General features: G+C 44.6%; 1 protein-coding gene across 3 annotated transcripts in view; it reads right to left on the reverse strand.

Moving 5' to 3' along the window:
- LOC139265748 (MICOS complex subunit Mic27-like) overlaps positions 1-27070 on the reverse strand; it is a 78534-nt gene that overhangs the window by 19532 nt on the left and 31932 nt on the right. For all 3 annotated transcript variants that reach the window (XM_070883098.1, XM_070883096.1, XM_070883095.1), the window contains exon 4: positions 2207-2261. In XM_070883098.1, the coding sequence (XP_070739199.1) occupies positions 2207-2261 (55 nt within the window). The remainder of the gene's footprint in view (positions 1-2206; positions 2262-27070) is intronic.

Genomic DNA, 27070 nt, shown 5'->3' on the forward strand with positions numbered 1-27070 from the left:
CAGCAATCAGTTGCAAATGTGAAATGATAGCCTCTTCTATTTATCTTCACGAGGCCCTTCCTACTGCTCTTCAATGTGAGTTTCCCAAATTTTAGTTCATAGATATCCGAGCAAGTTTGATGGGTTGCATGACCTTTACTTGTGCCCACTATGTTCTGTTATTGAGTGTAATATTAGTACTTTAATAAAAGTACTTTTGTTTTCTGTGCAACACACTAACAGCAGAAAATCTGCTCCCAAGACTGCCAACGCTGCCCTGACCTAACACACACCAAGTAGTAAACACAGAGTTGAAAGAATTACTTCGGTTTTGATTACAGACCACTTTTGATTCTTCTTAGATATTTTCTTGGGTTGATCCTATCCCGAAGATAAACAATCCTTCTTAACCTTATAATCACTATTTTACTTAAATCTGTACTTTCTGAAGCCATAGAACTTGATAACTCTCAAATTATACATTACATTGAAAGTCCTGGCTGAATCTATGATCACCAGCATACTTTTTTAGGCATGAACATGACTGGTGATTCTTGCCTATGTCATACACACTGAAACCTTGCTCATCGACACTTGGTGATTTGTCTATCATTACTTGGACATATTCGAAGTCTGGCACGGTCTTGTCCATGTACCTTTAAATAGAATACCAATAATGGTCTTCTATTTAAACTATGTTTATGACTATCTAGTTTCCTCTCAAATTCCTTTACCTATGCTGCATTTGATGCTTCATCTTGTGTCTCATAACTTTTATAATCAACGTGCAGGTTTCCCAAGGGTTCTTTCTCTTTCCTACATTGTTTCTTCTCCATATCAATAATCTCTTCCACTCACAATTCACTCTTTTGCTGACAATTCCACTCTTTATTCATTGATTTCTTTCAGATTGCAGAAACTCAATGCTCATAACCTTTATTCTGCTCCCAATGTAATGGTTGAATTACCAAGACAGATTTCCTCTCGTAGATATAGTGAACATGTAAATTCATTCTTTATAAACATAGAGGAGATCCTTCCCTTAAATCTTCAGCAGACCGTAAAGATCTTGCTCTTAATTTTTCAAAACACAGTTTTTCATGTCTCTCAAATGTCTCAACAGTTATCACTTCTTACCTTTGATAGCTGCATTTATTCCATCTTCAGATATTGACCTCATTATTACCCCCTCTGATCTCAAAATGGAGCTCCCACATCTCCTCCAGTGCTACAACTACCTCAAAGAAACTTGATTTTGCTTTTTTTGTGCCGAATACGCCTTTTTCATCCAGTTCTCAACTCTTTAAAACGGCCAGTCTGCCAGAGACTAGACTGTTCCTCCAACGTCTGGGGAGCATCTTCCAGCACCACTCTTGACAGAATACAACAAAAAATTGTTTGTCTGGTAGCCGATACTCTTCCCCCTTCCAGTGCAGCCTTTTGTCTTCCAATATTTTATTGTTACTAGAGATTATTCCTCTGTACTTTCCACCCTTGTTCTTACCAAGCAGAAAATGTGCAATTCGACACATTCTTTGTCCTCCCTGTGTTGAAAGACTCATTGAACTGTCTCCTACTCAACTCATTCCTTCCCAAAAACAAGCTGTGGAATTCCTTACCTCCCTCAGTCTCCCCATCACCCTATAACCCTCAGGCTTTTGAAACCCCAATTTGAACACTGCACCTTGATTTATCACACTTCTCTTTTCAACTCGTGTCCTGCACTATGTACCTTGGCTCGTCACACAGGTTTATTTTTTTACTTGGTTCTAAAACTTGTGTTTCAGCTTTCAATAGTTAAAAAGTACTGCAGTTAATACATTTCCAGGCGGTTCTAGGTCAGTCTATAATTTATGTGGTCAAAGTTTTTCGTTCCAAAGCAGTGCGATTGTTAACAAATGAAATTGTTTTATATCTTTTCTTTCTCAGATTTAATCATGGTGCGTAACATCTGATAACATGACGTAAACTCACATATTAAGTATAATGCTCAAACCACATGCAAACAGAATACACTGATGATTCAAGGAAAACATCTCCCTCTCACTGCAGATGGCTCAACAAGTATTGCATAAACTGGGGCTGAGACTATGAACCAGGAGGTCTCGGGTTGATCAGTGCGGAGTTAGCCAGTCTCAGTCAGGACAACAGTGGGCCTGCTTCAATTGGTTTCAGTGTCCTCAAGCTCTGGAAGAAGCAAAACTAAAACAAACATAACCACTCTTACCTTTCCCAAATGCAATAGTATTTTCTGCACCACTTTTAATAGCACCATATGCAGCCTAGAAAAAGAGAGATGAAATAATGTCAAAAATAACTAATTATACCAGAAAAAAACCCATTATGGAGACAAGAATAAAGACTGCACATACTAGAAAACTGAAATAACAGTGAAAAATGATTGGAGAGTAAAGGATGTGCAGTGGAAGTTGGAGTTCCTTGATTGAATTGAGATATTAAAATGAGGCTGACAACAAACTTAAGGTTAACAAATGAAATTTAGCAGAGTATATACATTATAGAGGGGAAGAAAATAGAAATGCTAAGAGAAAGAAAACAAAGATAGGGTGAGAAGCATAGAGGTGTTGTGAACATATAAACAGTAAAAGAATAGTTAAAGAAAGGGTAGAGCTCATTCGAGATGAAAAAGAAAATCTTAATTTGCAGGATGAAGGAAAGGCAGAAATACTAAATGAGTACTTTTGCTTTGATTTTCATAGAAAAGTGTGGTAGTGGGAATATGATTGGGTATATAAGGAAGAGAAGGGAGCAATTAAATAGGATAACTACTAATTATCAACAGCCTTACTAACATCCAAGTACACCACACTTATGTTCTCATCCTTATCTGACGTAAGAACATAATAGGAGTAGGCCATTTGGCCCCTCGAGCCTGCTCCGCCATTCAATAAGATCATGGCTGATCTGATCTTGGCCTCAACTCCACTTCCCTGTCTGCTCTCCACAACTCTTGACTCCCTTGTTGTTCAAAAATCTATCTATCTCCACCTTAAATATATTCAATGACCCAGCCTCCACAGCTCTCTGGGATAGAGAATTCCAAAGATTCACGACCCTCAGAAGAAATTCCTCCTAATCTCAGTTTTAAATAGGCGACCCCTATTCTGAAACTAAGCCCTCTAAGTTCTAGATTCCCCCATGAGGGGAAACATCCTCTCTGCATCTACCCTGTCAAGCCCCCTCAGAATCATATACATTTCAATAAAATCACCTCTCATTCTTCTAAACTCCAATGAGTATAGGCCCAATCTGCTCAACCTTTCTTCATAAGACAAACCCTTCATCTTAGGAATCAACCTCATGAACCTTCTCTGAACTGCCTCCAATGCAAGTATATCACTCTTTAAATAAGGAGACCAAAACTGTACGCAGTATCCAGGTGTGGTCTCACCAACGCCCTGTAGTTGTAGCAGGACTTTCCTACTTTTACACTCCATCCCCTTTGCAATAAAGGCCAGCATTCCATTTGCCTTCCCAATTACTTTCTGTACCTGCATGCTAACTTTGTGTTCATGTACAAGGACCCCCCCAGATCCCGCTGTACTGTAGCATTTTGTAATCTCTCTCCATTTAAATAATAATTTGCTTTTTTAGTTTTCTGACCAAAGTGGATAACCTCAGTTTCCCACATTATACTCCATCTGCCAAATTTTTGCCCAGTCACTTAGCCTGTCTATAACCCTTTGCAGATTCTTTGCGTCCTCCTCACAACTTGCTTTCGCACCTATTTTTGTATCAGCAGCAAATTTGGCTACATTACATGCGGTCCCTTCATCCAAGTCATTAATTATAGATTGTAAATAGTTGAGGCACCCCACTAGTTACAGTTTGCCAACCTGAAAATTACCCATTTATCCCAACTCTTTTTTTCTGTTAGCCAATCCTTTATCCATGCTGATATATTACCCCATGAGCTCTTATCTTGTGCAGTAACCTTTTATGTGGCACCTTATCGAATACCTTCTGGAAATCCAAATGCACGACATCTACTGATTCCCCTTTATCCACCCTGCTTATTGCATCCTCAAAGAACTCCAGCAAATTTAACACGATTTCCTTTTCATAAACCCATGCGGACTCTGTTTGACTGTATTATGATTTTCTAAATGTCCTTCTACTACTTCTTTAATAAGAGACTTCAGGGGATCGAAATCGACGGCCACTCTGCCGAGTGGAGTGGCCGATGACTTGACGTCGAATGGCCGCTGCTAGCCCAATTGCCCTCCCGAGTTTTCCCGGCGGTGCCCCGACCTCCCCCCACCCCTGCTGATCCGTGGTAAGCGCATCACCACCGTGCGCACTGCTGATCTACCCCCCCACCCCTGACAGCGACATTCCCCTCTGAAAATCTTTGGCCCGCCCGGCGGTGTCAAAACCTGTTTTTTCCCGGTGGTCCAGTGAGGCTGTGACTTTCTGCAGTGGCGGTGCAGCTTTCCTTAAAGAGGAGGATGCACTGCTGCTTACGCCATCTTTTTTTTTGTCGGCCGACTGCTATGTCGGCCTGACAATTATGCCCCCGGGTTCGGCTTGGCCACCAACAGGCAGCCTGGCACCCCATCTTGGATGCCAGGCCACTGGCCCGGCTGAAACCCTCCCTGGTGACGCAGTGGGCCAAAGTTTTAAAATCGAGAAGGCTCTCCCCTTTAAATGAAGGGGAGAGTCGTAGTGACACGGCGCTGTGATGACTTAATGGCGGTGGTCACTCCGCTCCGCCCCTCAGGTGTTGCGACCGCCTCATATCCGCCCCTCAAGTGTTGTCACCGCTCCAAGGAAAAAAATACAACAGAGCAAAATGTCGCTCTCAAGAGGCGACCTGAATCGCAGCTGTGATTAAAAACCATCAAAACGGGGTGGGAGCGCCCTATTTCGGCTGAGGGGGGGCAATTTCTACTCCCAGCATTTTCCCAACGACAGATGTTAGGCTAACTGCTCTATATTTCCTGATTTCTATCTCCCGCCTTTCTTAAATAGGGGCATTACATTTGCGTTTTTCCAATCCGCTGGGATCTCTCCAGAATTCAGGGAATTTTGGTAAATTACAACCAATACATCCACTATCTCTGGAGCCACTTCTTTTAAGATTCTAGGATGCAGACTATCAGGTCCAGGGGACTTGTCCACCTTTAGTCCCATCAGTTTGCCTAGTATTTTTTCTCTCATGATAGTGATTGTTTTAAGCTCCCTCCTCCCAATAGCCCCTTGATCATCAACTAATGGGATGCTTTTAGTGTCTTCCACAATGAAGACCGACACAAAATATTTGTTCAAAGTCTGTCATGTCCCTGTTTCCCATTATTAATTCCCTAGTCTCATCCTCTAAGGGACCAACGTTTACTTTAGCTACTCTTTTCCTTTTTATATATCTGTAGAAGCTCTTACTGTCTCTTTTTATATTTCTTGCTAGTTTACTCTCAATCTTTCTTCTCTTTATTTTTAGTCATCCTTTGCTGGTTTCTAAAATATTTGGATATAGTACTTTAACAACTGGTGGAATTCAAACAAGAAAAGGCACTGGGCCTTTATAACCTGCAACTAAGAATTCAGAAGAAATGTGGAGAGGAAGTAGCAAAGGCTCTAATCGCAATGTTTCCAGTATCTTTGGATATGGAAATTGTAACCGAGGCCTGGAGGTTGCGAATACCACACTTCTGTTCAAAAAGGGAAAAATGAATAAATAAGGTAACTACAGACCTAACATTGTCAGTGGCCAGGTTTCGAGGGGTCTAAAAATGAAATAAAACGAATATCCAAACATGGATTTGTAAAAGACAAGTTGTGTCTGATAAATGAGAGTTTGAGAGGAAATAATAGATGAACTGATAAAGGAAATGCAGAGAATGTTCCATATATGGATTGTCAAAAGGTGCCCATATAGGAAACTTGTTAATAAAATGGAGCTACACAATTTTGAAGGTTATGTGACAATATGGATAGGAAGTTAATTAAATGACAGAAGAGTCTAATTTTTTCTGGACTGGTGCAATACAAGCAGCAAATGACAAAAATAGGGAGCATGGTAATTGTGAGAAGGACTACAAATGATATCAGGAGGCCACAGTTAGGTTAGTAGATTGAGCAGATAGATGCCATGTGAAATTTTACTCGAGTGGATACATTTTGGAAGGAAGAATAATGATAGGAATTATAATATGTAAACATTTTAAAGTAGAGAGCAGAGAGACTTAATGGGTTCTGATACACAAGGATCCCCTGGGAATGAGTGTTCATAGCATGATTAAATTTCAAGTTCAGATGGAGGGTGAGAAAGTTGGATTTCTAACCAGCTTAAATAAAGGAGACTGTGAAGCTATGAGGGCAGAATTGGCTAAAGTGGACTGGGAAAATAGATTAAAATGTAGGATGGTTGATGAACAGTGGTGTACATTTAAGGAGATATTTCACAACTCTCAAGAAAAATATATTCCAGTGAGGAGGAAAGGGTGTAAGAGAAAAGATAGCCATCCGTGGCTAAAGAAATAAAGGACAGCATCCAATTAAAAACAAGGGCATACAATGTGGCCAAAACTAGTGGGAGGACAGAAGATTGGGAAGCTTTTAAAAGCCAGCAAAGGATGACTCAAAAAATGATTAAGAAAGGGAAGATAGACTATGGGCTCAAATTTCCCCAACCCTTTTTTCTGGCGCCCTCACCTGAGGTGCGCCGCTTTTGTCCACCTCCAAGCGCGCCGAAAATCTTCCTCCCGATTCTGGCCGCTCCCCAGCCTCAGGTGGTGGCGTAACGTGGCCCAGTGGATTGGGGGCGGAGCCAGGTCCCGGCACTGAAAACAGTGCCGGGATCTCTGCACATGCGCGCTAGAGTGTGCGCGCATGTGCAGTAGCTCCTGGCAGGCCGTACTGTGAGTACGCGTTGCAGGTTGTGTGGGAGGGGCCCGAAGCACGCCATTCCTAGCCCTGGCCGAATGGGCTCCCTCATCGGCGGCCCGCTGAGTTCCCAAGGTAGGACTTCTATTTTTTTTATTTGTTATTTATTGATCGATTGATTGCTTATTACTTTGGTCTTGGTGCTTTAGGTGCAGGGTTCCTTCTATTTTTTGTGTGTTAATTAATTGCTTATTACTTTTTGTGCTTGGTGCAAATGTACTGCTTTGTTTACTGTTTGGTGCTTTAAATGTATTTATGCTTCTTTAATGTTGTTGTGAAGGTGTTTAATGCTTTGCAAGGTCCCTTCACACCACCCCCTCCCACCAATCTCTGGCTGCTTGCGCTGATTTCTTAAGTCACCGCAAGGTTTTTCTGAATGTACAAGAGTGCCCACTTACGCTGGCCTTAGTTAGTTTGGAGTAACTTTTAGCTGGCTAAACTTGCTTAAATGGCCAAAACAGGCGTAAGTGGCTGGTAACGCCCCCTTTTGAAAAAAAAACTAAACTAATGAAAAACCTAACTAATTCACTTACACTGGCGTAAATTAAATGGCCAGAATTGCAACTAAAAAGATACTCCAGAAAAATCAAGTTGCTCCAAAAAAAAACGGAACAACTCCTGGGGAAACTTGGGCCCAATGAAAGTAAACTAGCATGAAATATAAAAACAGATAGCAAGAGTTTCTATAGGTATATAAAAAAGAAAAGAGTGGCTAAAGTAAATGTTGGTTCCTTAGAGGACGAGACTGGGGAATTAGTAATGGGGAACATGGGAGATGGCAGGAACTCTGAACAAATATTTTGCATCAGTCTTTATGGTAGAGGACACTAACAATATTCCAACAGTGGATAGTCAAGGGACTATGGGGGGGGGGGAGGAACTTAACACAAATCACTAAGGAGGTGGTACTCAGCAAGACAATGAGACGAAAGGCAGATAAATCCCCTGGACCTGATGGCTTGCATCCTAGGGTCTGAAGAGAAGTAGCAGCAGGGATTGTGGATGCATTGGTTGTAATATACCAAAATTCCCTGGATTCTGGGGAAGTCCCAGCAGATTGTAAAACTGAAAATGTACCACCCCTATTTAAAAAAGGAGGCAGACAAAAAGCAGGAAACTATAGACCAGTTGGCCTAACATCTGTGTTTGGGAAAATGTTCGAGTCCATTATTAAAGAAGCAGTAGCAGGACATTTGGAAAAGCAAAATTCGGTCAGGCAGAGTCAGCACGAATTTATGAAGGGGGAAGTCATGTGTGACAAATTTGCTGGAGTTCTTTGAGGATGTAATGAACAGGGTGGATAAAGGGAAACCAGTGGATGTGGTGTATTTGGACTTCCAGAAGGCATATGACAAGATGCCACATAAAAGGTTACTGCACAAGATAAAAGCTCATGAGGTCGGGGGTAATATATTAGCATGGATAGAGGATTGGCTAACGAACAGAAAACAGAGAGTCGGGATGAAAGGTTCATTCTCGGGTTGGCAATCAGTAATAGTGGGGTGCCGCAGGGATCAGTGCTGGGACCCCAACTATTTACAATTTGTATTAACGACTTGGAAGAAGGGACCGAGTGCAACATAGCCAAGTTTGCTGATGATACAAAGATGGGAGCAAAAGCAATGTGTGAGGAGGACACACAAAATCTGCAAAAGGACATAGACAGGCTAAGTATGTGGGCAAAAATTTGGCAGATGGAGTATAATGTTAGAAAGTGTGAGGTCATGCACTTTGGCGGAAAAAAAAAAATCACAGAGCAAGTTATTATTTAAATGGAGAAAGATTGCAAAGTGCTGCAGTAAGTGGGACCGGGGCATACTTGTACATGAAACACAAAGGGTTAGTATGCAGGTACAGCAAGTGATCAGGAAGGCCAATGGAATCTTGGCCTTTATTGCAAAGGGGATGGAGTATAAAAGCAGGGAAATCTTGTTACAGTTATACAGGGTATTGGTGAGGCCACACCTGGAATACTGCGTGCAGTTTTGGTTTCCATATTTACGAAAGGATATACTTGCTTTGGAGGCAGTTCAGAGAAGGTTCACTAGGTTGATTCTGGGGATGAGGGGGTTGACTTATGAGGAAAGGTTGAGTAGGTTGCGCCTCTGCTCATTGGAATTCAGAAGAATGAGAAGTGATCTTATCGAAACATATAAGATTATGAAGGGTCTTGACAAGGTGGATGCAGAGAGGATGTTTCCACTGATGGGGGAGATTAGAACTAGAGGCATAATAAGGTGCCGCCCATTTAAAATTAAGATGAGGAGAAATTTCTTCTCTGAGGGTTGTAAATCTGTGGAATTCGCTGCCTCAGAATGCTGCGGAAGCTGGGAAATTGAGTGGATTTAAGACAGAGATAGAGTGTTTCTTAACTGATAAGGGAATAAGGAGTTATGGGGAGCAGGCAGGCAAGTGGCCCTGAGTCCATGATCGGATCAGCCATGATTGTATTAAATGGCGGAGCAGGCTCGAGGGGCCGTATGGCCTGCTCCTGCTCCTATTTCTTATGATGTTATGTAAAATGAAGCCATCACAAAGTGACATATGGATTTGTATATTAGAAACTGGGTTGGCACTTCAATGCAGTGCTGAGGGTGCTGCACTGCCGGAGGTGCCGTCTTTCGGATGACACGTTAAACCGAGGCCCCATCTACCGTCCCAGGTGGATGCAAAAGATCCCGTCATTATTCGAGAAGAGCAAGGTGTTCTCTTGGTGTCCTGGTTAACATTTAGCCCTCAACCAACATCATTTAAAAAAAATTATCTGGTAAATCAACATGGCTGTTTGTGGAACCTTGCTGTGCATCAATTGGCTGCCATGTTTACCTACATTAGTGACTACACTTCAAAAATTAGCTGCGAAGCACACTCGAGGATGCGAAAGGTGAAAATTATAAATGCAAGCTTGTCCTTTTTTGCTTCGTTTCCCCCCACCACAACATAGAGAAACACAGAATTGTATTTTGTCTCTTGTTCAACAAGGCAACTCTTGCTGGCCCAGCTCCAGAATTCTCTTCGCATGACTCACCCTCCAAATATTCCATAATTCAATGAAGCACTCTGCACAGACAGCATACTTAACCTAATCACATAGATCACCCAAATCAAATAAAGCCAAGTTGCTCGGTATTAAAAGAGCAATGCTCAAAATAAGTCAATAAATAACTTGAGCACAGAATGGAGATTGACATTTCAGTGCAGTACTAAAGGAATGCTCCATTGACAGGGGGGAGACATTAAACAAAGGTTCAGGTGCATATGAAAGATCGAATAACACTACTTTAGAAGAGCAAGGAATCCTCCTGGTGTCCGAGTCAATTTCCTCCCTCACACCCAAAGCCACACAAAATAAGATCTGGTCATTAATTGCATTTGCCGTTTATGGAATTTACTCTACCGAGTCTGTCCCTCCCCCCATTTCACATACAAGACATATTTAAATGAGGTAAACATGGCCCTATTATAGTTTACACCATTGCCTAGTCTGAAAGTTGGACACAAGGACTGTGTGTTAGGCCCTGATGCCCGATCTCCAAAGCTCGGCAGAGCGAGTCTTAGAACTTTTTTTTACATAAGCGGAGGGGCCTTTGCAATTGTTCTCAGATTGTGACTATGCACAGGTCAAGAGGAGCGCACAAAATTTTCAGGCAGCAATTTTTCTGTCCCAATTCAGCACGCTTCCCCAATCTACACCTCTAGTGTGCTACTGACCCGAGGACTAGATAATCCCACCCTGCCAAAAGGTACAATGTAAATGGAAACCGAGGCTCCTGTTTTATTGCCAAATTGATTTTTTTTAAATTCAAAGACCGACCACTGTAACACACTCAAATTTGTCATGAGAGAGATTCGGGTGATTGAAAAATCTGCAGGCAGAATCTACTATTTTTAATACATTAGAAAGAAGACTGTCTTACTGCTCATAGAAACACAAGTGGAATAATTTATTTGTTTATTAATTCTTAGCACAGAAACATAGTTCCACTTAGTCAAACCCACTTACCACAATACTCTGCAAATAAGTACCTCTAATAAAAACTGAAAAAACACAGAACAATTTTCTACAATTATCTGCGCCTTTTTTTGGTGTGCACCTTTTTTTTGGAGTAAATAAAAATCTCCAAGTTTCACCAAAGTTTCTGCACCAGCGTAATTCAGTTAGATACGATTTTTTTAGGTTACGATTTTTTAGCGTAACCTCATGTCTGCGCCAATTTTTCACATTTAAGCAAGTTTGGCCAACTTACATTTTTCCGGGGATGGCGTATGTGACCAATCCCAAAATACTTTCTGGGCACTTAAGAAAAAGTAGCGCACATTACAAAATCGGCGCAGAAAGACGCCATTGTTTTCAGGCAAAGTTTTGGAGTGAGTCAAGAAGGCAAAGAATAAGCATCATAAATCTTAATTTTTTTCAAAGTCAAAAGGGAGAATTCTTTAATTTTTGATTTTTTTTCAAAGCACAACTCCACCACCGAACGTCTCCTCACCGGGCTCGAGGGTCGGCCAGCAGAATTGCTCCCTCACCCAGACACAGGGGCTCTGCTTCAAAAGAAGCCCTGGGTGGGGCGGGGGGGAGGGAGAGAAGCCGAAGCCGAGCCAGTGTCCAGGCAAGGGAGCAATTCTGACAGCCAACTCTCCGACCGACCCTTGAACATGGTGAGGAGACATTCGGTGGTGGAGTGGTACTTTGAACAATATTAAAGAATTGCATTAGACTTCCATTTTCTCCCTTTTGACTATATATGTAAATAAAGAAAACTGGACATGACTCAATGCATTGTGATGCTCACACAGAAGTTACTATGTCCTCAAAATATTACAGCTGTGGCCTAAATGTTACAATATTAAAATGGAGTTATTATTCTCAAAGAAACTGGATTCAAAGCTTGTCGCAACTCATTCCCTGCATATTACAGAGGTCATAAATAATTACAAGCCTTCAATTTTAAATTCTCAGAACAATGGCATCATTTTAAGAGTCATACCACAGTTCTAATATTTTGATTGAAAGACTGCTCACAACCACTAATGTTTGAATAGTACAGTTGAGAGAAGAATGTTTGGTTTCCTTTATTTTCATATAGACCGTGGGTCGAGTCTCAAAAAAATGCTTTTCTGTAGTCCCCTCTGTGGAAGTTCTTCATATTCACACCAATATTAGTTTAGGGACCATTTTTCACAAGAATCAATGTTCCCATCTTCAAAAAGTGAGCATTTTGCAGAAATTTTCATTAGAAAATAGGCAGAAATTTCGTCAAAACCCAGAGTGATGACATAATTGCGAGTTACTTAAATGACCAATCACAACTATTGTATTTTTGTCAGTTCCACAAAATCAGCCAATCACGATCTCTGTACTAGATCGATTAGTCAGTGACTACATGTACCGAAACAATGGTGTGCTGCAGGCACGTAGTTGCGGGAGCCAAAGGCAACATAATTTATTTTTCGGACTCGAGCCGGATAAAACTTTTCACGTGTTCATCAGTGGAAATTTACTAGAACTAGAGAAGCTAAGATGGCAGAGAATGCCATCGCTGGTTATGGCACCAGAAAGACGAGCAACAATCACACATTCGATTGGATATCAACAGTGCTACATGCATTTCACTGATAAATCCAAGATCGACAGAGCCAAGAAGAAGCAAGAAAGGGAAAATCAGAACTATGAACGTGAGTACATGTGATTTTGTAGTATTTCCTATGAAACTGTGTCAGCCTACAAATATTTAATTCCAACTTTCGTTCCTTAGTTCAATGGTTATGCCGTTTGAGACATTCCATTTCGTGGGCCTATTTCAGCCCATATACTTATTTCTGTGTGGACTGACTGACTGACTCTAAACTTCTCACTCTGGTCATAACACGCAAAAACACAGGAAAAAACAGGTTTTTTGATCAAAGGTCATTGACAGTGGGGCTGATTAGAATATCCATTTTCTCATTCCTGCGCAGCCATTCAGAAAAAGAGAGGAGTGAAGCTGCCACCAACGTTCGACTGCTTCGCTCCAAGATGACAGGCCCCAAGGTTATACCTGCAAGGGCTTCCCATCCTCTTCCAGTGCAGTGCCTTCTCTGCAAGAAGGTCAAGAACATAGTGGAAAGCCACAGCCGAAAGAGACGGAGAGAGACTAAAACCTGTAGGTAAGCTGCTCCTTGCAGCAGAAACCCGTAAAGATGAGGCAATCCTGTTGCATATCCATGGACAAGATCTTGTTGCCCTTGAAGCAAGGTATCATATCTTAGCTGCTACCAGAGCTACACCAGATTTCTGACCAGAAAGGAGCAGGAAGATCCTCCAGAAGGCAACCTCGACCAGACAGGATATAGGCACTTCCGTGATACATTGATAGAGGGCAGGATTGTAAAGAACCGAGAAGTTCTTCAAATGACAAAGCTGAACAGTTTGTTTACGAAATGCATTTTTGAGAAAGAGGGTATCGATGCTTCTGCTTATAAAACATATAATCTTAAACGTAGAATGCAGAAATCTTGTCCTTTCCTGAAATTTGGCAGATCATCACACAGTAATCAGTGATCTTGTTTTTGTAGAAGTTCTTGCAACAGAAGTTGTTGTTGAGGAGGCAGTCAAAGATTTGCTTTCAGAAACAAGCACATATACAGCATGCTAATTACCAGTCTGCAATTCACAAGTGATGTCTTGCGAACATGCCAGAAATCCCATCTCCAAAGGACCATGGATGGAAACTTGAAAATGGAGCTTGCACATTGTTAATGCAAAAAAACCCAGTGTGCACAAGGAAGGCGCTCTTGTCTTCTCAACAAGCTACCTTGACATCTGCTTGTGTGTAGGTTGTGAGAATGTTGCATCTTTGCCCGAGACTTCTAGGGCTGAGGAAACAGATACTCTTGATTCTGATGATTCATAGAAATACATTCCTGTTCGGTCTCTAACTTTTTTTCAGATCTATTTTACATAAGAACATAAGAAATAGGAGCAGGAGTAGGCCATCCGGCACCTTGAGCCTGCTCCGCCATTTAATATGATCATGGCTGATCCGATCATGGACTCAGGTCCACTTCCCTACCCGCTCCCTATAACCCCTTAATCCCTTATAGGTTAAGAAACTGTCCATCTCAGTTTTAAATTTATTCAATGACCCAGCTTCCACAGCTCTCTGAGGCAGAAAATTTCACAGATTTACAACCCTCAGAGAAGAAATTCCTCCTCATCTCAGTTTTAAATGGGCGGCTCCTTATTTTAAGATTATACCCCCTAGTTCTAGTCTCCCCCATTAGTGGAAACATCCTCTCTGCATCCACCCTGTCAAGCCCCCTCATAATCTTATATGTTTCGATAAGATCACCTCTCATTCTTCTGAATTCCAATGAGTAGAGGCCCAACCTACTCAACCTTTCCTCATAAGTCAACCCTCTCATCTCCGGAATCAACCTAGTGAACCTTCTCTGAACTGCCTCCAAAGCAAATATTCGTAAGTATGGAAACCAAAACTGTACGCAGTATTCCAGGTGTGCCCATTGAATATCAAGGTGAGGTGGTTAGACTTCCGCTTGTGGGAGATGCCTGGCACTTGTGTGGCATGAATGTTACTTGGCACTTATCGTCCAGGTCTTGCTGCATGCAAGCATGGACTGCTTCATTTTCTGAAGAGTAGCGAATGGAACTGAACACTGTGCAATCATCGGCAAACATCCCCACTTCTGACATGATGGAGGGAAGGTCACTGATGAAGCAGCTGAATATGTTTGGGCCTATGACACTGTCCTGAGGAACTCCTGCAGTGATATCCTGGGGCTGGGATGATAGACCGCCAACAACCACATTCCTTTGTGCTAGGTATGACTCCAGCTAGTGGAACGTTTTCCCCGATTCCCATTAACTTCAGTTTTACTCGGGCTCCTTGATGGCACACTTAGGTCAAATGGTGTCTTGATGTTAAGGCGGTCACTCTCACCTCACCTGTTAATTTAGCTCGTTTGCCCATGTTTGGATCAAGGTTGTAATGAGGTCTGGAGCCGAGTGGAACCCAAACGGAACATCGGTGAACACATTATTGGTAAGTGCCGCTTGATAGCATGTCGACAACATCTTCCATCAATTTGCTAATGATTGAGAGTAGACTGATGGGCCGGATTGGATTTGTCCTGCTTTTTGTGGACAGGATATACCTGGGCAGTTTCCCACATTGTCAGGTAGATGCCAGTGTTGTAGCTGTACTGGAACAACTTGGCTAGAGGCGCGGCTAGTTCTGGAACACAAGTCTTCAGCACGATTGCTGGGATGTTGTCGGGGCCTATAGCTTGGACTGAAACTTGGCTCACAGGTGGGGACACCTTGGCCCTTACCAAAGCTTCCCTGCTTGACTATACTTTTCACCACGCACCCAGCCAAAACAATCATGGTGGTGATGTGGCAGTCATCACTAACTCACACATTGATCTTTCCCCCTTACTTTCTCCCTCTGGCACCTTCTCTTCTTTCAAGCATCTTGCTCTGTTCCAACCTCCTTTCCCCTTCTTTAAAATCGTTGCTGTCTATTGTCCCCCCCCCCCCAAGCCGGAGTTTCTGGCTGCTGCCTTTATTTCATAGGTGCAGCTTTTTCTTTCTATGTGGCAGAAACGATTGTTATCAAGATGAACAGATGAATGTTTAGGATGCTTAGATTTCAGATTCTAGCATCCGCAGTATTTTGCTTTTGTATAGATGAATGCTTAGTGTGTTCATATGAAATTCCATCATCTGCTATCTTAAAGCAGGTGATAATCTGTTTACTTTAAACTGGTTCATGCCTCTTCAGTGGTTAATGCCTGTTCAGCTAAAATAGCTGAATGCAACACCAACATGTTAAATGTTTGTCTATTAATAGCACCAACAGTAATTTATAAGCTTATAAATTCCTTCTGTAAAACTAAATTTATACGATCACTGTTACATTAACAGCTGTCCTGTGTACATGACAAGAAGTATAACTGAGCTGTGTGTTAACAAAAGGTTATGTTCTAATTCAGCAGGAGACTCAGCGTTAATGCCAGGAGAAGCAAGGACTCGGTGTGCAGCACTCCTACATCACCTTTAAGCACCACAGCCTTCTGAGAATGAGTGGGCAGATAGCAGCGACAGCAATGAATTTAATACACAAGACAGGCGTTGGTGGAAATAAAAACAATCACAAACAGCGGCAGGTTGCAAACAGACATCTTTCCATGAGGAACATGCATGTATTCACTTTAATTTCACCGACGGGATTTCTGTGAACCTTTCCTGGAGCATTCTATAAAAAAGATTCATTCATGTAAATTAATTTTCTTGCACAATGCTAGCCACTTGTCTCCTCATTAACCAAATAACGTGATATCTCTCAAGATTTTCAAGGAAATATTCCTTAAATTATAAGATTATTAACATGGAAGGCCTCCTCAGTTGTGGCAACATCGTTAGTTCTCATATAAACCATGGCCACTGACTGCTTGGCCAACCCTCCCAAAAATGTGTCTGCATGACCTTTTCTCTTCATTGCGACACCAAGGATACAATATGTATACCCTGAACGTGTTGTCACCTCCCAAATCTGTCCATCTTTCCCGCCATTGCATGTTTGATTCCCTCCAATCAGGTTTCCAGCTTAGCCACAGTACTGAAAGGCCCCGATCAAAGTCACAAATAGCATCCTATGTGACTGTGACCGTGGTAAACTATCCCTCCTCATCCTTCTCGACCTGTCTGCAGCCTATGACGTGGTTTATCACACCATCCTCCTCTAATGCTTCTCCTCTGTTGTCAAGCTGAGTGGGACTGCCCTCGCCTGGTTCTATTGTTATCTATCCATTCATAGCCAGAGAATCACATGCAATGGCTTCACTTCTCACTCCCGCACCATTAGCGATGGTGTATCCCTAGGATCGATCCTTGGCCCCCTCCTATTTCTCATCTGCATGCTGCCTCTGTCGCTGTCGGCGACCATAATCTGAAACATAGCGTCAGTTTCCACATTTAGGCTGACGAAGTCAGCTCTACCTCACCACCACCTCTCTTGACCCCTTTGTCTCTGATTTGTCAGACTGCTTCTCTGAAATCCAGTATTGGATGAGCAGAAATTTCCTCCAACTAAATACTGGGAAGACCAAAGCTATTGTCTTCAGTCCCCGCCACAAGCTCTGTTCCCTACCCATCGATTCCTTACCTCTTCCTGGCAATTGTCTGAGGCTGAACCAGACCGTTCGCAACCTTCGTGTCATATTTGAGCCAGAGTTGCACTTCCGACCACATATCCGCTCCATCACCAATTGCCTACTTCCACCACCACAACATCGCTCAACTTTGCCCCTGCCTCAGCTCCTCTGCTGCTGAAACCCTCATCCATGCCTTTGTTACCTCGAGACTTGACTATTCCAATGCTCTCCTGGCCGGCCTCCCATCTTCTACCCTACATAAAATTGTGTTCATCTAAAACTCCGCTGTCCATGTCCTAACTTGGACCAAGTCCCGTTCATCCATCACCCCTGTGCGCGCTGACCTACGCTGGCTCCCAGTCCATCAACGAGTCAATTTTTAAATTCTCTTTCTGGTTTTCAAATCCCTGCATGATAACGTCTCTCCCTATCTCAATAACCTCCTCCAGCTCAACAATCCTTTGAGAGCTCTGTACTCCTGCAAGCCTGGCATGTTGCACATCCCTGATTTTACGCTGCCTATGTCCCAAGTTCTGGAATTCCCTCCCTAAACCTCTCCACCTCCTTTAAGATGCTCCTTAAAACCTACCTCTTTGACCAAGTTTTTGGTCGCCTGTCCCACTATCTCTTTCTGTGGTTCGGTGTCAAATTTTGATTAATAATGCTCAAGCGGGTTGGGACATTTGCCTCATAAAGGCATTATGTAAATGTAAGTTGTTGTTGTTGGTTTGATCGGTTTCCGAAACCTATCAGTCTCTTCCTATGCTTACTGGCACCCCAGGTAGTACCGTGCTCCACAGGCCCATGGTCCATTCCTCTCCTGTCTTCTGTGATCTTCTTTTAGTCCAGAAGATAATGGTACACGGGCAGAAGATAAAGGTACGCGGAGTCAGAGGAAATGTATTAGCATGGATCGAGAATTGGCTGGCTAACAGAAAGCAGAGTCGGGATAAATGGGTCCTTTTCGGGTTGGAAATCGGTGGTTAGTGGCGTGCCACAGGGATCGGTGCTGGGACCACAACTGTTTACAATATACATAGATGACCTGGAAGAGGGGACAGAGTGTAGTGTAACAAAATTTGCAGATGACACAAAGATTAGTGTGAAAGCGGGTTGGGTAGAGGACACAGAGAGACTGCAAAGAGATTTAGATAGGTTAAGCGAATGGGCTAAGGTTTGGCAGATGGAATACAATGTCGGAAAATGTGAGGTCATCCACCTTGGGGAAAAAAAAAAAGCAGTAAAAGGGATTATTATTTGAATGGGGAGAAATTACAACATGCTGCGGTGCAGAGGGACCTGGGGGTCCTTGTGCATGAATCCCAAAAAGTTAGTTTGCAGATGCAGCAGGTAATCAGGAAGGCAAATGGAATGTTGGCCTTCATTGCGAGAGGGATGGAGTACAAAAGCAGGGAGGTCCTGCTGCAACTGTACAGGGTATTGGTCAGGCCACACCTGGAGTACTGCGTGCAGTTTTGGTCACCTTACTTAAGGATATATTAGCCTTGGAGGGGGTACAGAGACGATTCACTAGGCTGATTCCGGCGATGAGGGGGTTACCTTATGATGATAGATTGAGTAGACTGGGTCTTTACTCGTTGGAGTTCAGAAGGATGAGGGGTGATCTTATAGAAACATTTAAAATAATGAAAGGGATAGACAAGATTGAGGCAGAGAGGTTGTTTCCACTGGCCGGGGAGACTAGAACTAGGGGGCACAGCCTCAAAATATGGGGGAGCCAATTTAAAACCGAGTTGAGAAGGAATTTCTTCTCCCAGAGGGTTGTGAATCTGTGGAATTCTCTGCCCAAGGAAGCAGTTGAGGCTAGCTCATTGAATGTATTTAAATCACAGATAGATAGATTTTTAACCAATAAGGGAATTAAGGGTTATGGGGAGCGGGCGGGTAAGTGGAGCTGAGCCCACGGCCAGATCAGCCATGATCTTTTTGAATGGCGGAGCAGGCTCGAGGGGCTAGATGGCCTACTCCGGTTCCTAATTCTTATGTTCTTATGTTCTTATGTTCTTATGTTCTTATGTTCTTATGTTCTTATGTTCTTATGTTCTTATGTTCTTATGTTCTTATGTTCTTATGTTCTTTCCTTCATCTTCCTATCTAGGCTCACCCTGTGGTGGAATAGAATTTCTCCCCAGCTCATGTACTGCATAAAGTATCGAGGTGTTCCGTATGTTCAACAACCTGCTGTTTGAGTGTACGGAGGTTATGACAATTAGTGCAGATGCAATTATTCTGTGTCCTGCTCAGGTATGCAGGCAAACTGCGCTTCACACATTTCACTGGTCTGTCCGTGGTACTCTCCATTTAAAAAATAATCTGCTCCTATGTGGCTTTAAAATTTACTGTCTTTTACCTTTTACATTCAACAAAATTAGACTCAAGCAGCTTGAGGTGGGGCGTAAAACAACAGGAATGGATTGCTGGGGCTTTATTGATGAAGGAAAGCAACAAAGGTTGTGACCCCATTTGACGCAGTGATCATTTCAATATGCAAATTGTGGATTAGACATGTTAAGGAAAATTCTCAGCAGTTGTCCACTCCTTTAGGACAAAATGGGAGCCTGGAAGACATGGATCATACCAGCTCAGTATATGCTGGCATTGCTGGATACATAGCAGGGGGAAACCATTAACTCACTATTAACAGAAACAGAGAGAAGTAAAAGACAGATGTAAGAGCTGCCAGAAATTTTAAATAATACAAAAGGAGAGACAGAATGAAAAATCATGGGAAAAAATGATAAAGGGAAAGCAAATTAAAATGGAAGATTGTTTCTTAATTAATGCTCACCAGTGCAAATTTATGGTCAATAGAGTGTTTATTGGTGCTAACAGAATGCAACTTTCGGGTGGCAGGCAGCCATAAAATGTTGAGTGATAACAATGACGCTGGGGCTGGACATGGTTGAATCAATTTGTGAGTAGATAGTGAAACATGCCTTTATCTGACACGCAGGCTTAATTTATCTGGCAACAGTGACAGCCTAGGCCTCTGAGGAATACTAAACAATTTCTACACCAACAGTTCATGTAAACAATGAGCAAAAATACACTTAAACCCAAGTAAACCTGAAAAAACAGACAGGCAAAAAAACATATTAAAACAATGTAAAAGAAGAAAAGCTTCAATGTTATTAAGTGACCAATGCTCTACACTGTGAGCATTAAACCCCCATCCAACAAATGATGCTGAGCAGCAACACTGCCTTAAAAAGTGAATTCCACATGGGACCATTTACAAGTACAAGTGAATCTTGTCAATTCAAATTCATTTGTTACACTTTTAAAAAAATTACCCAGTAATTCAAATTCAGCAATGTAAATAAGACAGTAAAGTGAGAGAGTTTATTGTGAAAATAAGTAAGCCATGTTGAATTAATAGTTGACTATTAGCAAATGGAACACCCACCAGCACAAATAGCATGGGTCTTTAAAAGGGCATATTGGGAAATTTCAGGACACAAGATACGATAAGAAATAATGGAATTCAATAAGTTTTAATAACAGGAAAACACCATTAGCTCCAACAAGCACATTCCTTATTCACAGATCAACCCAATCTATTGGCCTTCCCACCAGGTCCCTAAATTACATTGTGAACTCATTTATACTGTCCATTTTAATGAGCTCCAAGCGCTATTCCCCCTAAGCTGCAGGCATGGGCGATCATGCAGCACTCTTGATTAGGCCGCCAGTAACATGTGTAGCGTTAAGTTAAAGAAACATTTTCCTAATCTGCAGTGCTATTGGCCACAATGGTAAGTTCCCTGGAAGGCCTTTGGAGAGGCCAGATATGGTATCAGAATGTGGATCCAATAGCCTTTGTTGGTAGTTTCTGTGGGGCCATGTTTGAGACAGCTTCCATCTGCCCCAAAAAAGGCCCCTGATGTCAGGAAATTCCTCATCTCAGCCAGGTTTAAGCAAGCCATTAGCCAGAGGGTCCAAGCATGGGTGTTAGCCAAATATACAAGCATTAGCAGAAAATCAGTCCCCCTTTACAAGGGACCCAAATGGCCCTTTTAAAAAAAAACTTGTGCCAGTGATGTCAACGATTCTGCATTACTTACCTCAAAGATAACTGCTACCACCCTTTGTTTATGGCTCAAATGCTTTTGAATCATCTGTTTGATTTGACACCAGTTTTTGGGCCATTCACTTTGGCCCCAAATTTAACATGCAAAGGCTGAAACACTTTGTTTAAGAACATAAGAATTAGGAGCAGGAGCAGGCCTTACGGTCCTTCGAGCCTGTTCCATCATTCAATAAGATCATGGCTGATCTTCGACCTCAACTCCACTTTCCCGCCCAATCCCCATATCCCTCGATTCCCTTAGAATCCAAAAATCTATCTATCTCAGCCTTGAGTATACTCAACGGTTGAGCATCCACAGCCCTCTGGGGTAGAGAATTCCAAAAATTCACAACCCCGAGTGAAGAAATTCCTCCTCATTTCAGTACTAAATGGCCAACCCCTTATCCTGAGATTCTGCCCCCTAGTTCTAGACTCTCCAGTCAGGGGAAACAATGCCTTTGTCAATCCCCCTCAGAACCTTAATACAAAAGCAAAATACTGCGGATGCTGGAATCTGGAATAAAAATAGAAAATGCTGGAAATCTCAGTGGGTAAGGCAGTATCTGTGGAGAGAAAGCAGAGTTAACGTTTCGGATCGATGATCCTTAGTCAGAACTGGAGTGTTCGGAAAGAACAGATTCTTAACAAGCATTGAAAGAAGAACAAAAGGGAAGGTCTGTGATAGGGTGGATGACAGGAGAGATGAGAGAGACAAAAGGAATGATGTCCCAAATTCAAATGGTAATGCCAGAAGTTAGAAAAACAGTCAAGATAGGATGTGAATGGCGGTATAATGACCAGCTGCCATTAGAGACAAGGATAAAACATGAAAAAAAGAAACAGGCTCTGGGGGGTGGGGAGAGGGAAGGGATCCAAAGATTGGCGATGGTTATGCTTTGAAATTGTTCAACTCAATGTTGAGTCCAGAAGGCTGTAAAGTGCCTAAACGAAAGATGAGGTGCTGTTCCTCGAGCTTGCGTGAGCTTCGTTGGAACAGTGTCTTGCATGTTTCAATAAGCTTACCTCTCATTCTTCTCAACTCCAGAGAGTATAGGCCCAATCTACTCAATCGCTCCTCATAGGACAACTCTCTCATCCCAGGGAACAATCTAGTGAACCTTTGTTGAATGCGTCTGAGGCAAGTATATCCTTCCTCAGATAAGGAGACCAAAATTGTGCACAGTGCTCCAGATGTGGTCTCACCAAAGCCCTGTACAATCATAGTAAGACTTCCTTACTCTTACGAGCAGGGATTAATATCATGGAGAATGTGAGAACACAAAACTTTAGAAGTGAAATTTGTAAATTAACATCTTTACATCACCATACTAGTAAACATTTCCAAATCAGTCTGATTAGTTCTTCTGTCCAGGAAGGAAGATGAATGTTTGGGCCCAAGTTTCCACATGATTTTAGGAGCAACTGGTAGAGAACGGACTATTTTAGAAATCGCAATTCTCCACATTTTTTTTTCTGCAGTTCTAGTCAGGTAGAACAGTTCTAGTTTAGAACAGAATTTTTTCTTCAAAAGGGGGCATGTCCGGCCACTGACGCCTGATTTGAAAGTTTCCACAGTGAAAATGTACTCCAAACTAAAGTAGAATTGAGCCAGTGAAGATTTTTGTAGAACTGAAAAAAGCTGTTCTACACATTAAAAAAATCAGGCGCAGGTTACAAATTAGGCGTCCAGAACGAGGTGGGGGGGAGGGGGGGGAAGGGAACTCATTAAATTCTACAATAAATCCTTATTTATACTTCTACAAATATTATACAAATAAATCCAACCTGAATAAACATTTATAAGCCAAGAAAAGATTAAATAAACCATCTTCCTACCTGTGTGAAAGTGCTTCAGCCAGGGAGAATTCTGCAGCCGTTCGTGCCGCTGAGCGGGAGAGAGAGAGACAGAGAGAGAGAGAGAGACAGAGAGAGAGAGGGGAGGGAGGGAGGGAGGGAGAGAGAGAGAGGGGGAGGGGGAGGGGGAGGGAGGGAGGGAGAGGGAGGGAGGGAGAGGGAGGGAGGGAGGGAGGGAGAGGGAGGGAGAGAGGGGGGGGGGAGGGAGAGAGAGAGAGAGGGGGAGAGGGGGAGAGAGAGGGGAGAGAGAGGGAGGTGGAGAGAGAGAGAGGGAGGTGGAGAGAGAGAGGGAGGTGGAGAGAGAGAGGGAGGTGGAGAGAGAGAGGGAGGTGGAGAGAGGGAGGGAGGTGGAGAGAGGGAGGGAGGTGGAGAGAGAGAGGGAGGTGGAGAGAGAGAGGGAGGTGGAGAGAGAGAGGGAGGTGGAGAGAGAGAGGGAGGTGGAGAGAGAGAGGGAGGTGGAGAGAGAGAGGGAGGTGGAGAGAGAGAGGGAGGTGGAGAGAGAGAGGGAGGTGGAGAGAGAGAGGGAGGTGGAGAGAGAGAGAGGGAGGTGGAGAGAGAGAGGGAGGTGGAGAGAGAGAGGGAGGTGGAGAGAGAGAGGGAGGTGGAGAGAGAGAGGGAGGTGGAGAGAGAGAGAGGGAGGTGGAGAGAGAGAGAGGGAGGGAGGTGGAGAGAGAGAGGGGGGGAGGGAGAGAGAGAGAGAGGGGGGGAGAGGGGGGAGAGGGGAGAGAGAGGGGAGAGAGAGGGAGGTGGAGAGAGAGAGAGGGAGGTGGAGAGAGAGAGAGGGAGGTGGAGAGAGAGAGAGGGAGGTGGAGAGAGAGAGGGAGGTGGAGAGAGAGAGGGAGGTGGAGAGAGAGAGGGAGGTGGAGAGAGGGAGGTGGAGAGAGGGAGGGAGGTGGAGAGAGAGAGGGGGGGGAGGGAGAGAGAGAGAGGGAGGGAGGGAGAGAGGGGGGGGGAGGAGAGAGGGGGGGGGAGGGAGAGAGAGAGAGGGAGGTGGAGAGGAGAGAGAGAGGGAGGTGGAGAGGAGAGAGGGAGGTGGAGAGAGAGAGAGAGGGAGGTGGAGAGAGAGAGAGGGAGGTGGAGAGAGAGAGAGAGGGAGGTGGAGAGAGAGAGAGGGAGGTGGAGAGAGAGAGAGGGAGGTGGAGAGAGAGAGAGGGAGGTGGAGAGAGAGAGAGGGAGGTGGAGAGAGAGAGAGAGGGAGGTGGAGAGAGAGAGAGGGAGGTGGAGAGAGGGAGGGAGGTGGAGAGAGGGAGGGAGGTGGAGAGAGAGAGGGAGGTGGAGAGAGAGAGGGAGGTGGAGAGAGAGAGGGAGGTGGAGAGAGAGAGGGAGGTGGAGAGAGAGAGGGAGGTGGAGAGAGAGAGGGAGGTGGAGAGAGAGAGGGAGGTGGAGAGAGAGAGGGAGGTGGAGAGAGAGAGGGAGGTGGAGAGAGAGAGGGAGGTGGAGAGAGAGAGGGAGGTGGAGAGAGAGAGGGAGGTGGAGAGAGAGAGGGAGGTGGAGAGAGAGAGAGGGAGGTGGAGAGAGAGAGGGAGGTGGAGAGAGAGAGGGAGGTGGAGAGAGAGAGGGAGGTGGAGAGAGAGAGAGAGGGAGGTGGAGAGAGAGAGAGAGGGAGGTGGAGAGAGAGAGAGAGGGAGGTGGAGAGAGAGAGAGAGGGAGGTGGAGAGAGAGAGAGAGGGAGGTGGAGAGAGAGAGAGAGGGAGGTGGAGAGAGAGAGAGGGGAGGTGGAGAGAGAGAGAGAGGGAGGTGGAGAGAGAGAGAGGGGAGGTGGAGAGAGAGGGAGGTGGAGAGAGAGGGAGGTGGAGAGAGAGAGGGAGGTGGAGAGAGAGAGGGAGGTGGAGAGAGAGAGGGAGGTGGAGAGAGAGAGAGAGGGAGGTGGAGAGAGAGAGGGAGGTGGAGAGAGAGAGAGAGGGAGGTGGAGAGAGAGAGGGGAGGTGGAGAGAGAGAGGGAGGTGGAGAGAGAGAGGGAGGTGGAGAGAGAGAGGGAGGTGGAGAGAGAGAGGGAGGTGGAGAGAGAGAGGGAGGTGGAGAGAGAGAGGGAGGTGGAGAGAGAGAGGGAGGTGGAGAGAGAGAGGGAGGTGGAGAGAGAGAGGGAGGTGGAGAGAGAGAGGGAGGTGGAGAGAGAGAGGGAGGTGGAGAGAGAGAGGGAGGTGGAGAGAGAGGGAGGTGGAGAGAGAGAGAGAGGGAGGGAGGGAGGGAGAGAGAGAGAGGGAGGGAGGGAGGGGGAGAGAGAGAGGGAGGGAGGGAGGGAGGGAGGGGGAGAGAGAGAGAGAGAGAGAGAGAGGGAGGGAGGGAGGGAGGGAGGGAGAGAGAGAGAGGGAGGGAGGGAGGGGGAGAGAGAGAGGGAGGGAGGGAGGGAGGGAGGGAGGAGAGAGAGAGAGAGAGAGAGAGAGAGAGAGAGCGGGTCGGGGATCAGGAGCGCGGGTCGGGTCAGTCGGGGGGAGAGGGGGTCGGCGGATCTCGGGTCGGGGGTGTCGGGTCTCGGGTCGGGGGGGGGGGGGGAGCGGGTGTCGGGTCGGGGGGGGGGGGGGGGGATGCGGGTGTCGGGTCGGGGGGGGATGGGGAGCGGGTCGAGGGTCGAGGGGGAGCGGGTCGAGGGTCGAGGGGGAGGGGGAGCGGGTCGAGGGTCGGGAGGGGGAGCGAGTGTCGGGTGTGGTCGGGCGGGGAGCAGGAGCTGGCCGTGGGAGGAGCCTCATTCACGCAGCCCCAGTGAGGCCATTGGGCCAGGGCTAGGGGCTGCGTGCTTCGGGCCCCTCCCACACAGTTCGACGCCTGGAGCTACTGCACTTGCGTGCCGACTGTAGCGCGCATGTGCAGAGGTCCCGGCACTGTTTTCAGCGCTGGGACCTGGCTCCGCCCCCCCACAGCTCGTGCTGACTGCGCCGAGTGCCACAGGACCTGTAAGTAGGTGGAGAATACCGAGGATATTTTTAGGCGCCAGCTCGGAGGGGCGCCCGTTTTTTTTCTTGTGGAAACTTGGGCCCCATATTTCTGTTAAATCATTGGCAGAAAAAAATCAAAGAGCAAGTTATTATTTAAATGAAGAAAGATTGCAAAGTGCCGCAGTACAGCGGGACCTGGAGTTATTGTGCATGAAACACACAAGGATAGTATGCAGGTACAGCAAGTGATCAGGACGGCCAAGAGTATCTTGGCCTTTATTGCAAAGGGGATGGAGTATAAAAGCAGGGAAGTCTTGCTACAGCTATACAGGGTATTGGTGAGGCCACACCTGGAATACTGCGTGCAGTTTTGGTTTCCATATTTACAAAGGATATACTTGCTTTGGAGGCAGTTCAGAGAAGGTTCACTAGGTTGATTCCGGGGATGAGGGGGTTGACTTGTGAGGAAAGGTTGAGTAGGTTGGGCCTCTACTCATTGGAATTCAGAAGAATGAGAGGCGATCTTATCGAAACGTATAAGATTATGAGGGGGCTTGACAAAGTGGATGCAGAGAGGATGTTTCCACTGATGGGAGAGACTAGAACTAGAGGGCATGATCTTAGAATAAGGGGCCGCCCATTTAAAACAGAGATGAGGAGGAATTTCTTCTCTCAGAGGGTTGTAAATCTGTGGAACTCGTCGCCTCAGAGAGCTGAGGAAGCTGGGACATTGAATAAATTTAAGACAGAAATGAACAGTTTCTTAAACGATAAGAGGATAAGGGGTTATAATGAGCGGGCAGGGAAGTGGAGCTGAATCAATGATCAGATCAGCCATGATCTTATTGAATGGCGGAGCAGGCTCGAGGGGCCGTATGGCCTACTCCTGTTCCTATTTCTTATGTTCTTATGGCTTTTTTTACTTTTTGATTTTAATTCGGTAACACAAATTGTGTATGTGTTTTTCTGCACTTGTGAATAAGTGCTGAATTTCTGACATTTTACATGGGGGTGTGCTGGTTCAAGAAGGCAATGTTTATTAATGGAAGTGATTGAAGTTAAAAATACAGATACCCATTTTTGTTCAATTCTTTTTAATACTGTGAACTACAGCACTTTATGGGCCCAAGTTTCCACATGATTTGCGCCTGATTTTTAGGAGCAACTGGTGGAGAACGGACTATCTTAGAAATCGCAATTCTCCACATTTTTTTTT

This window comes from Pristiophorus japonicus, chromosome 6 (assembly GCF_044704955.1).
Source record: "Pristiophorus japonicus isolate sPriJap1 chromosome 6, sPriJap1.hap1, whole genome shotgun sequence".
Classification (NCBI taxonomy): domain Eukaryota; kingdom Metazoa; phylum Chordata; class Chondrichthyes; family Pristiophoridae; genus Pristiophorus; species Pristiophorus japonicus.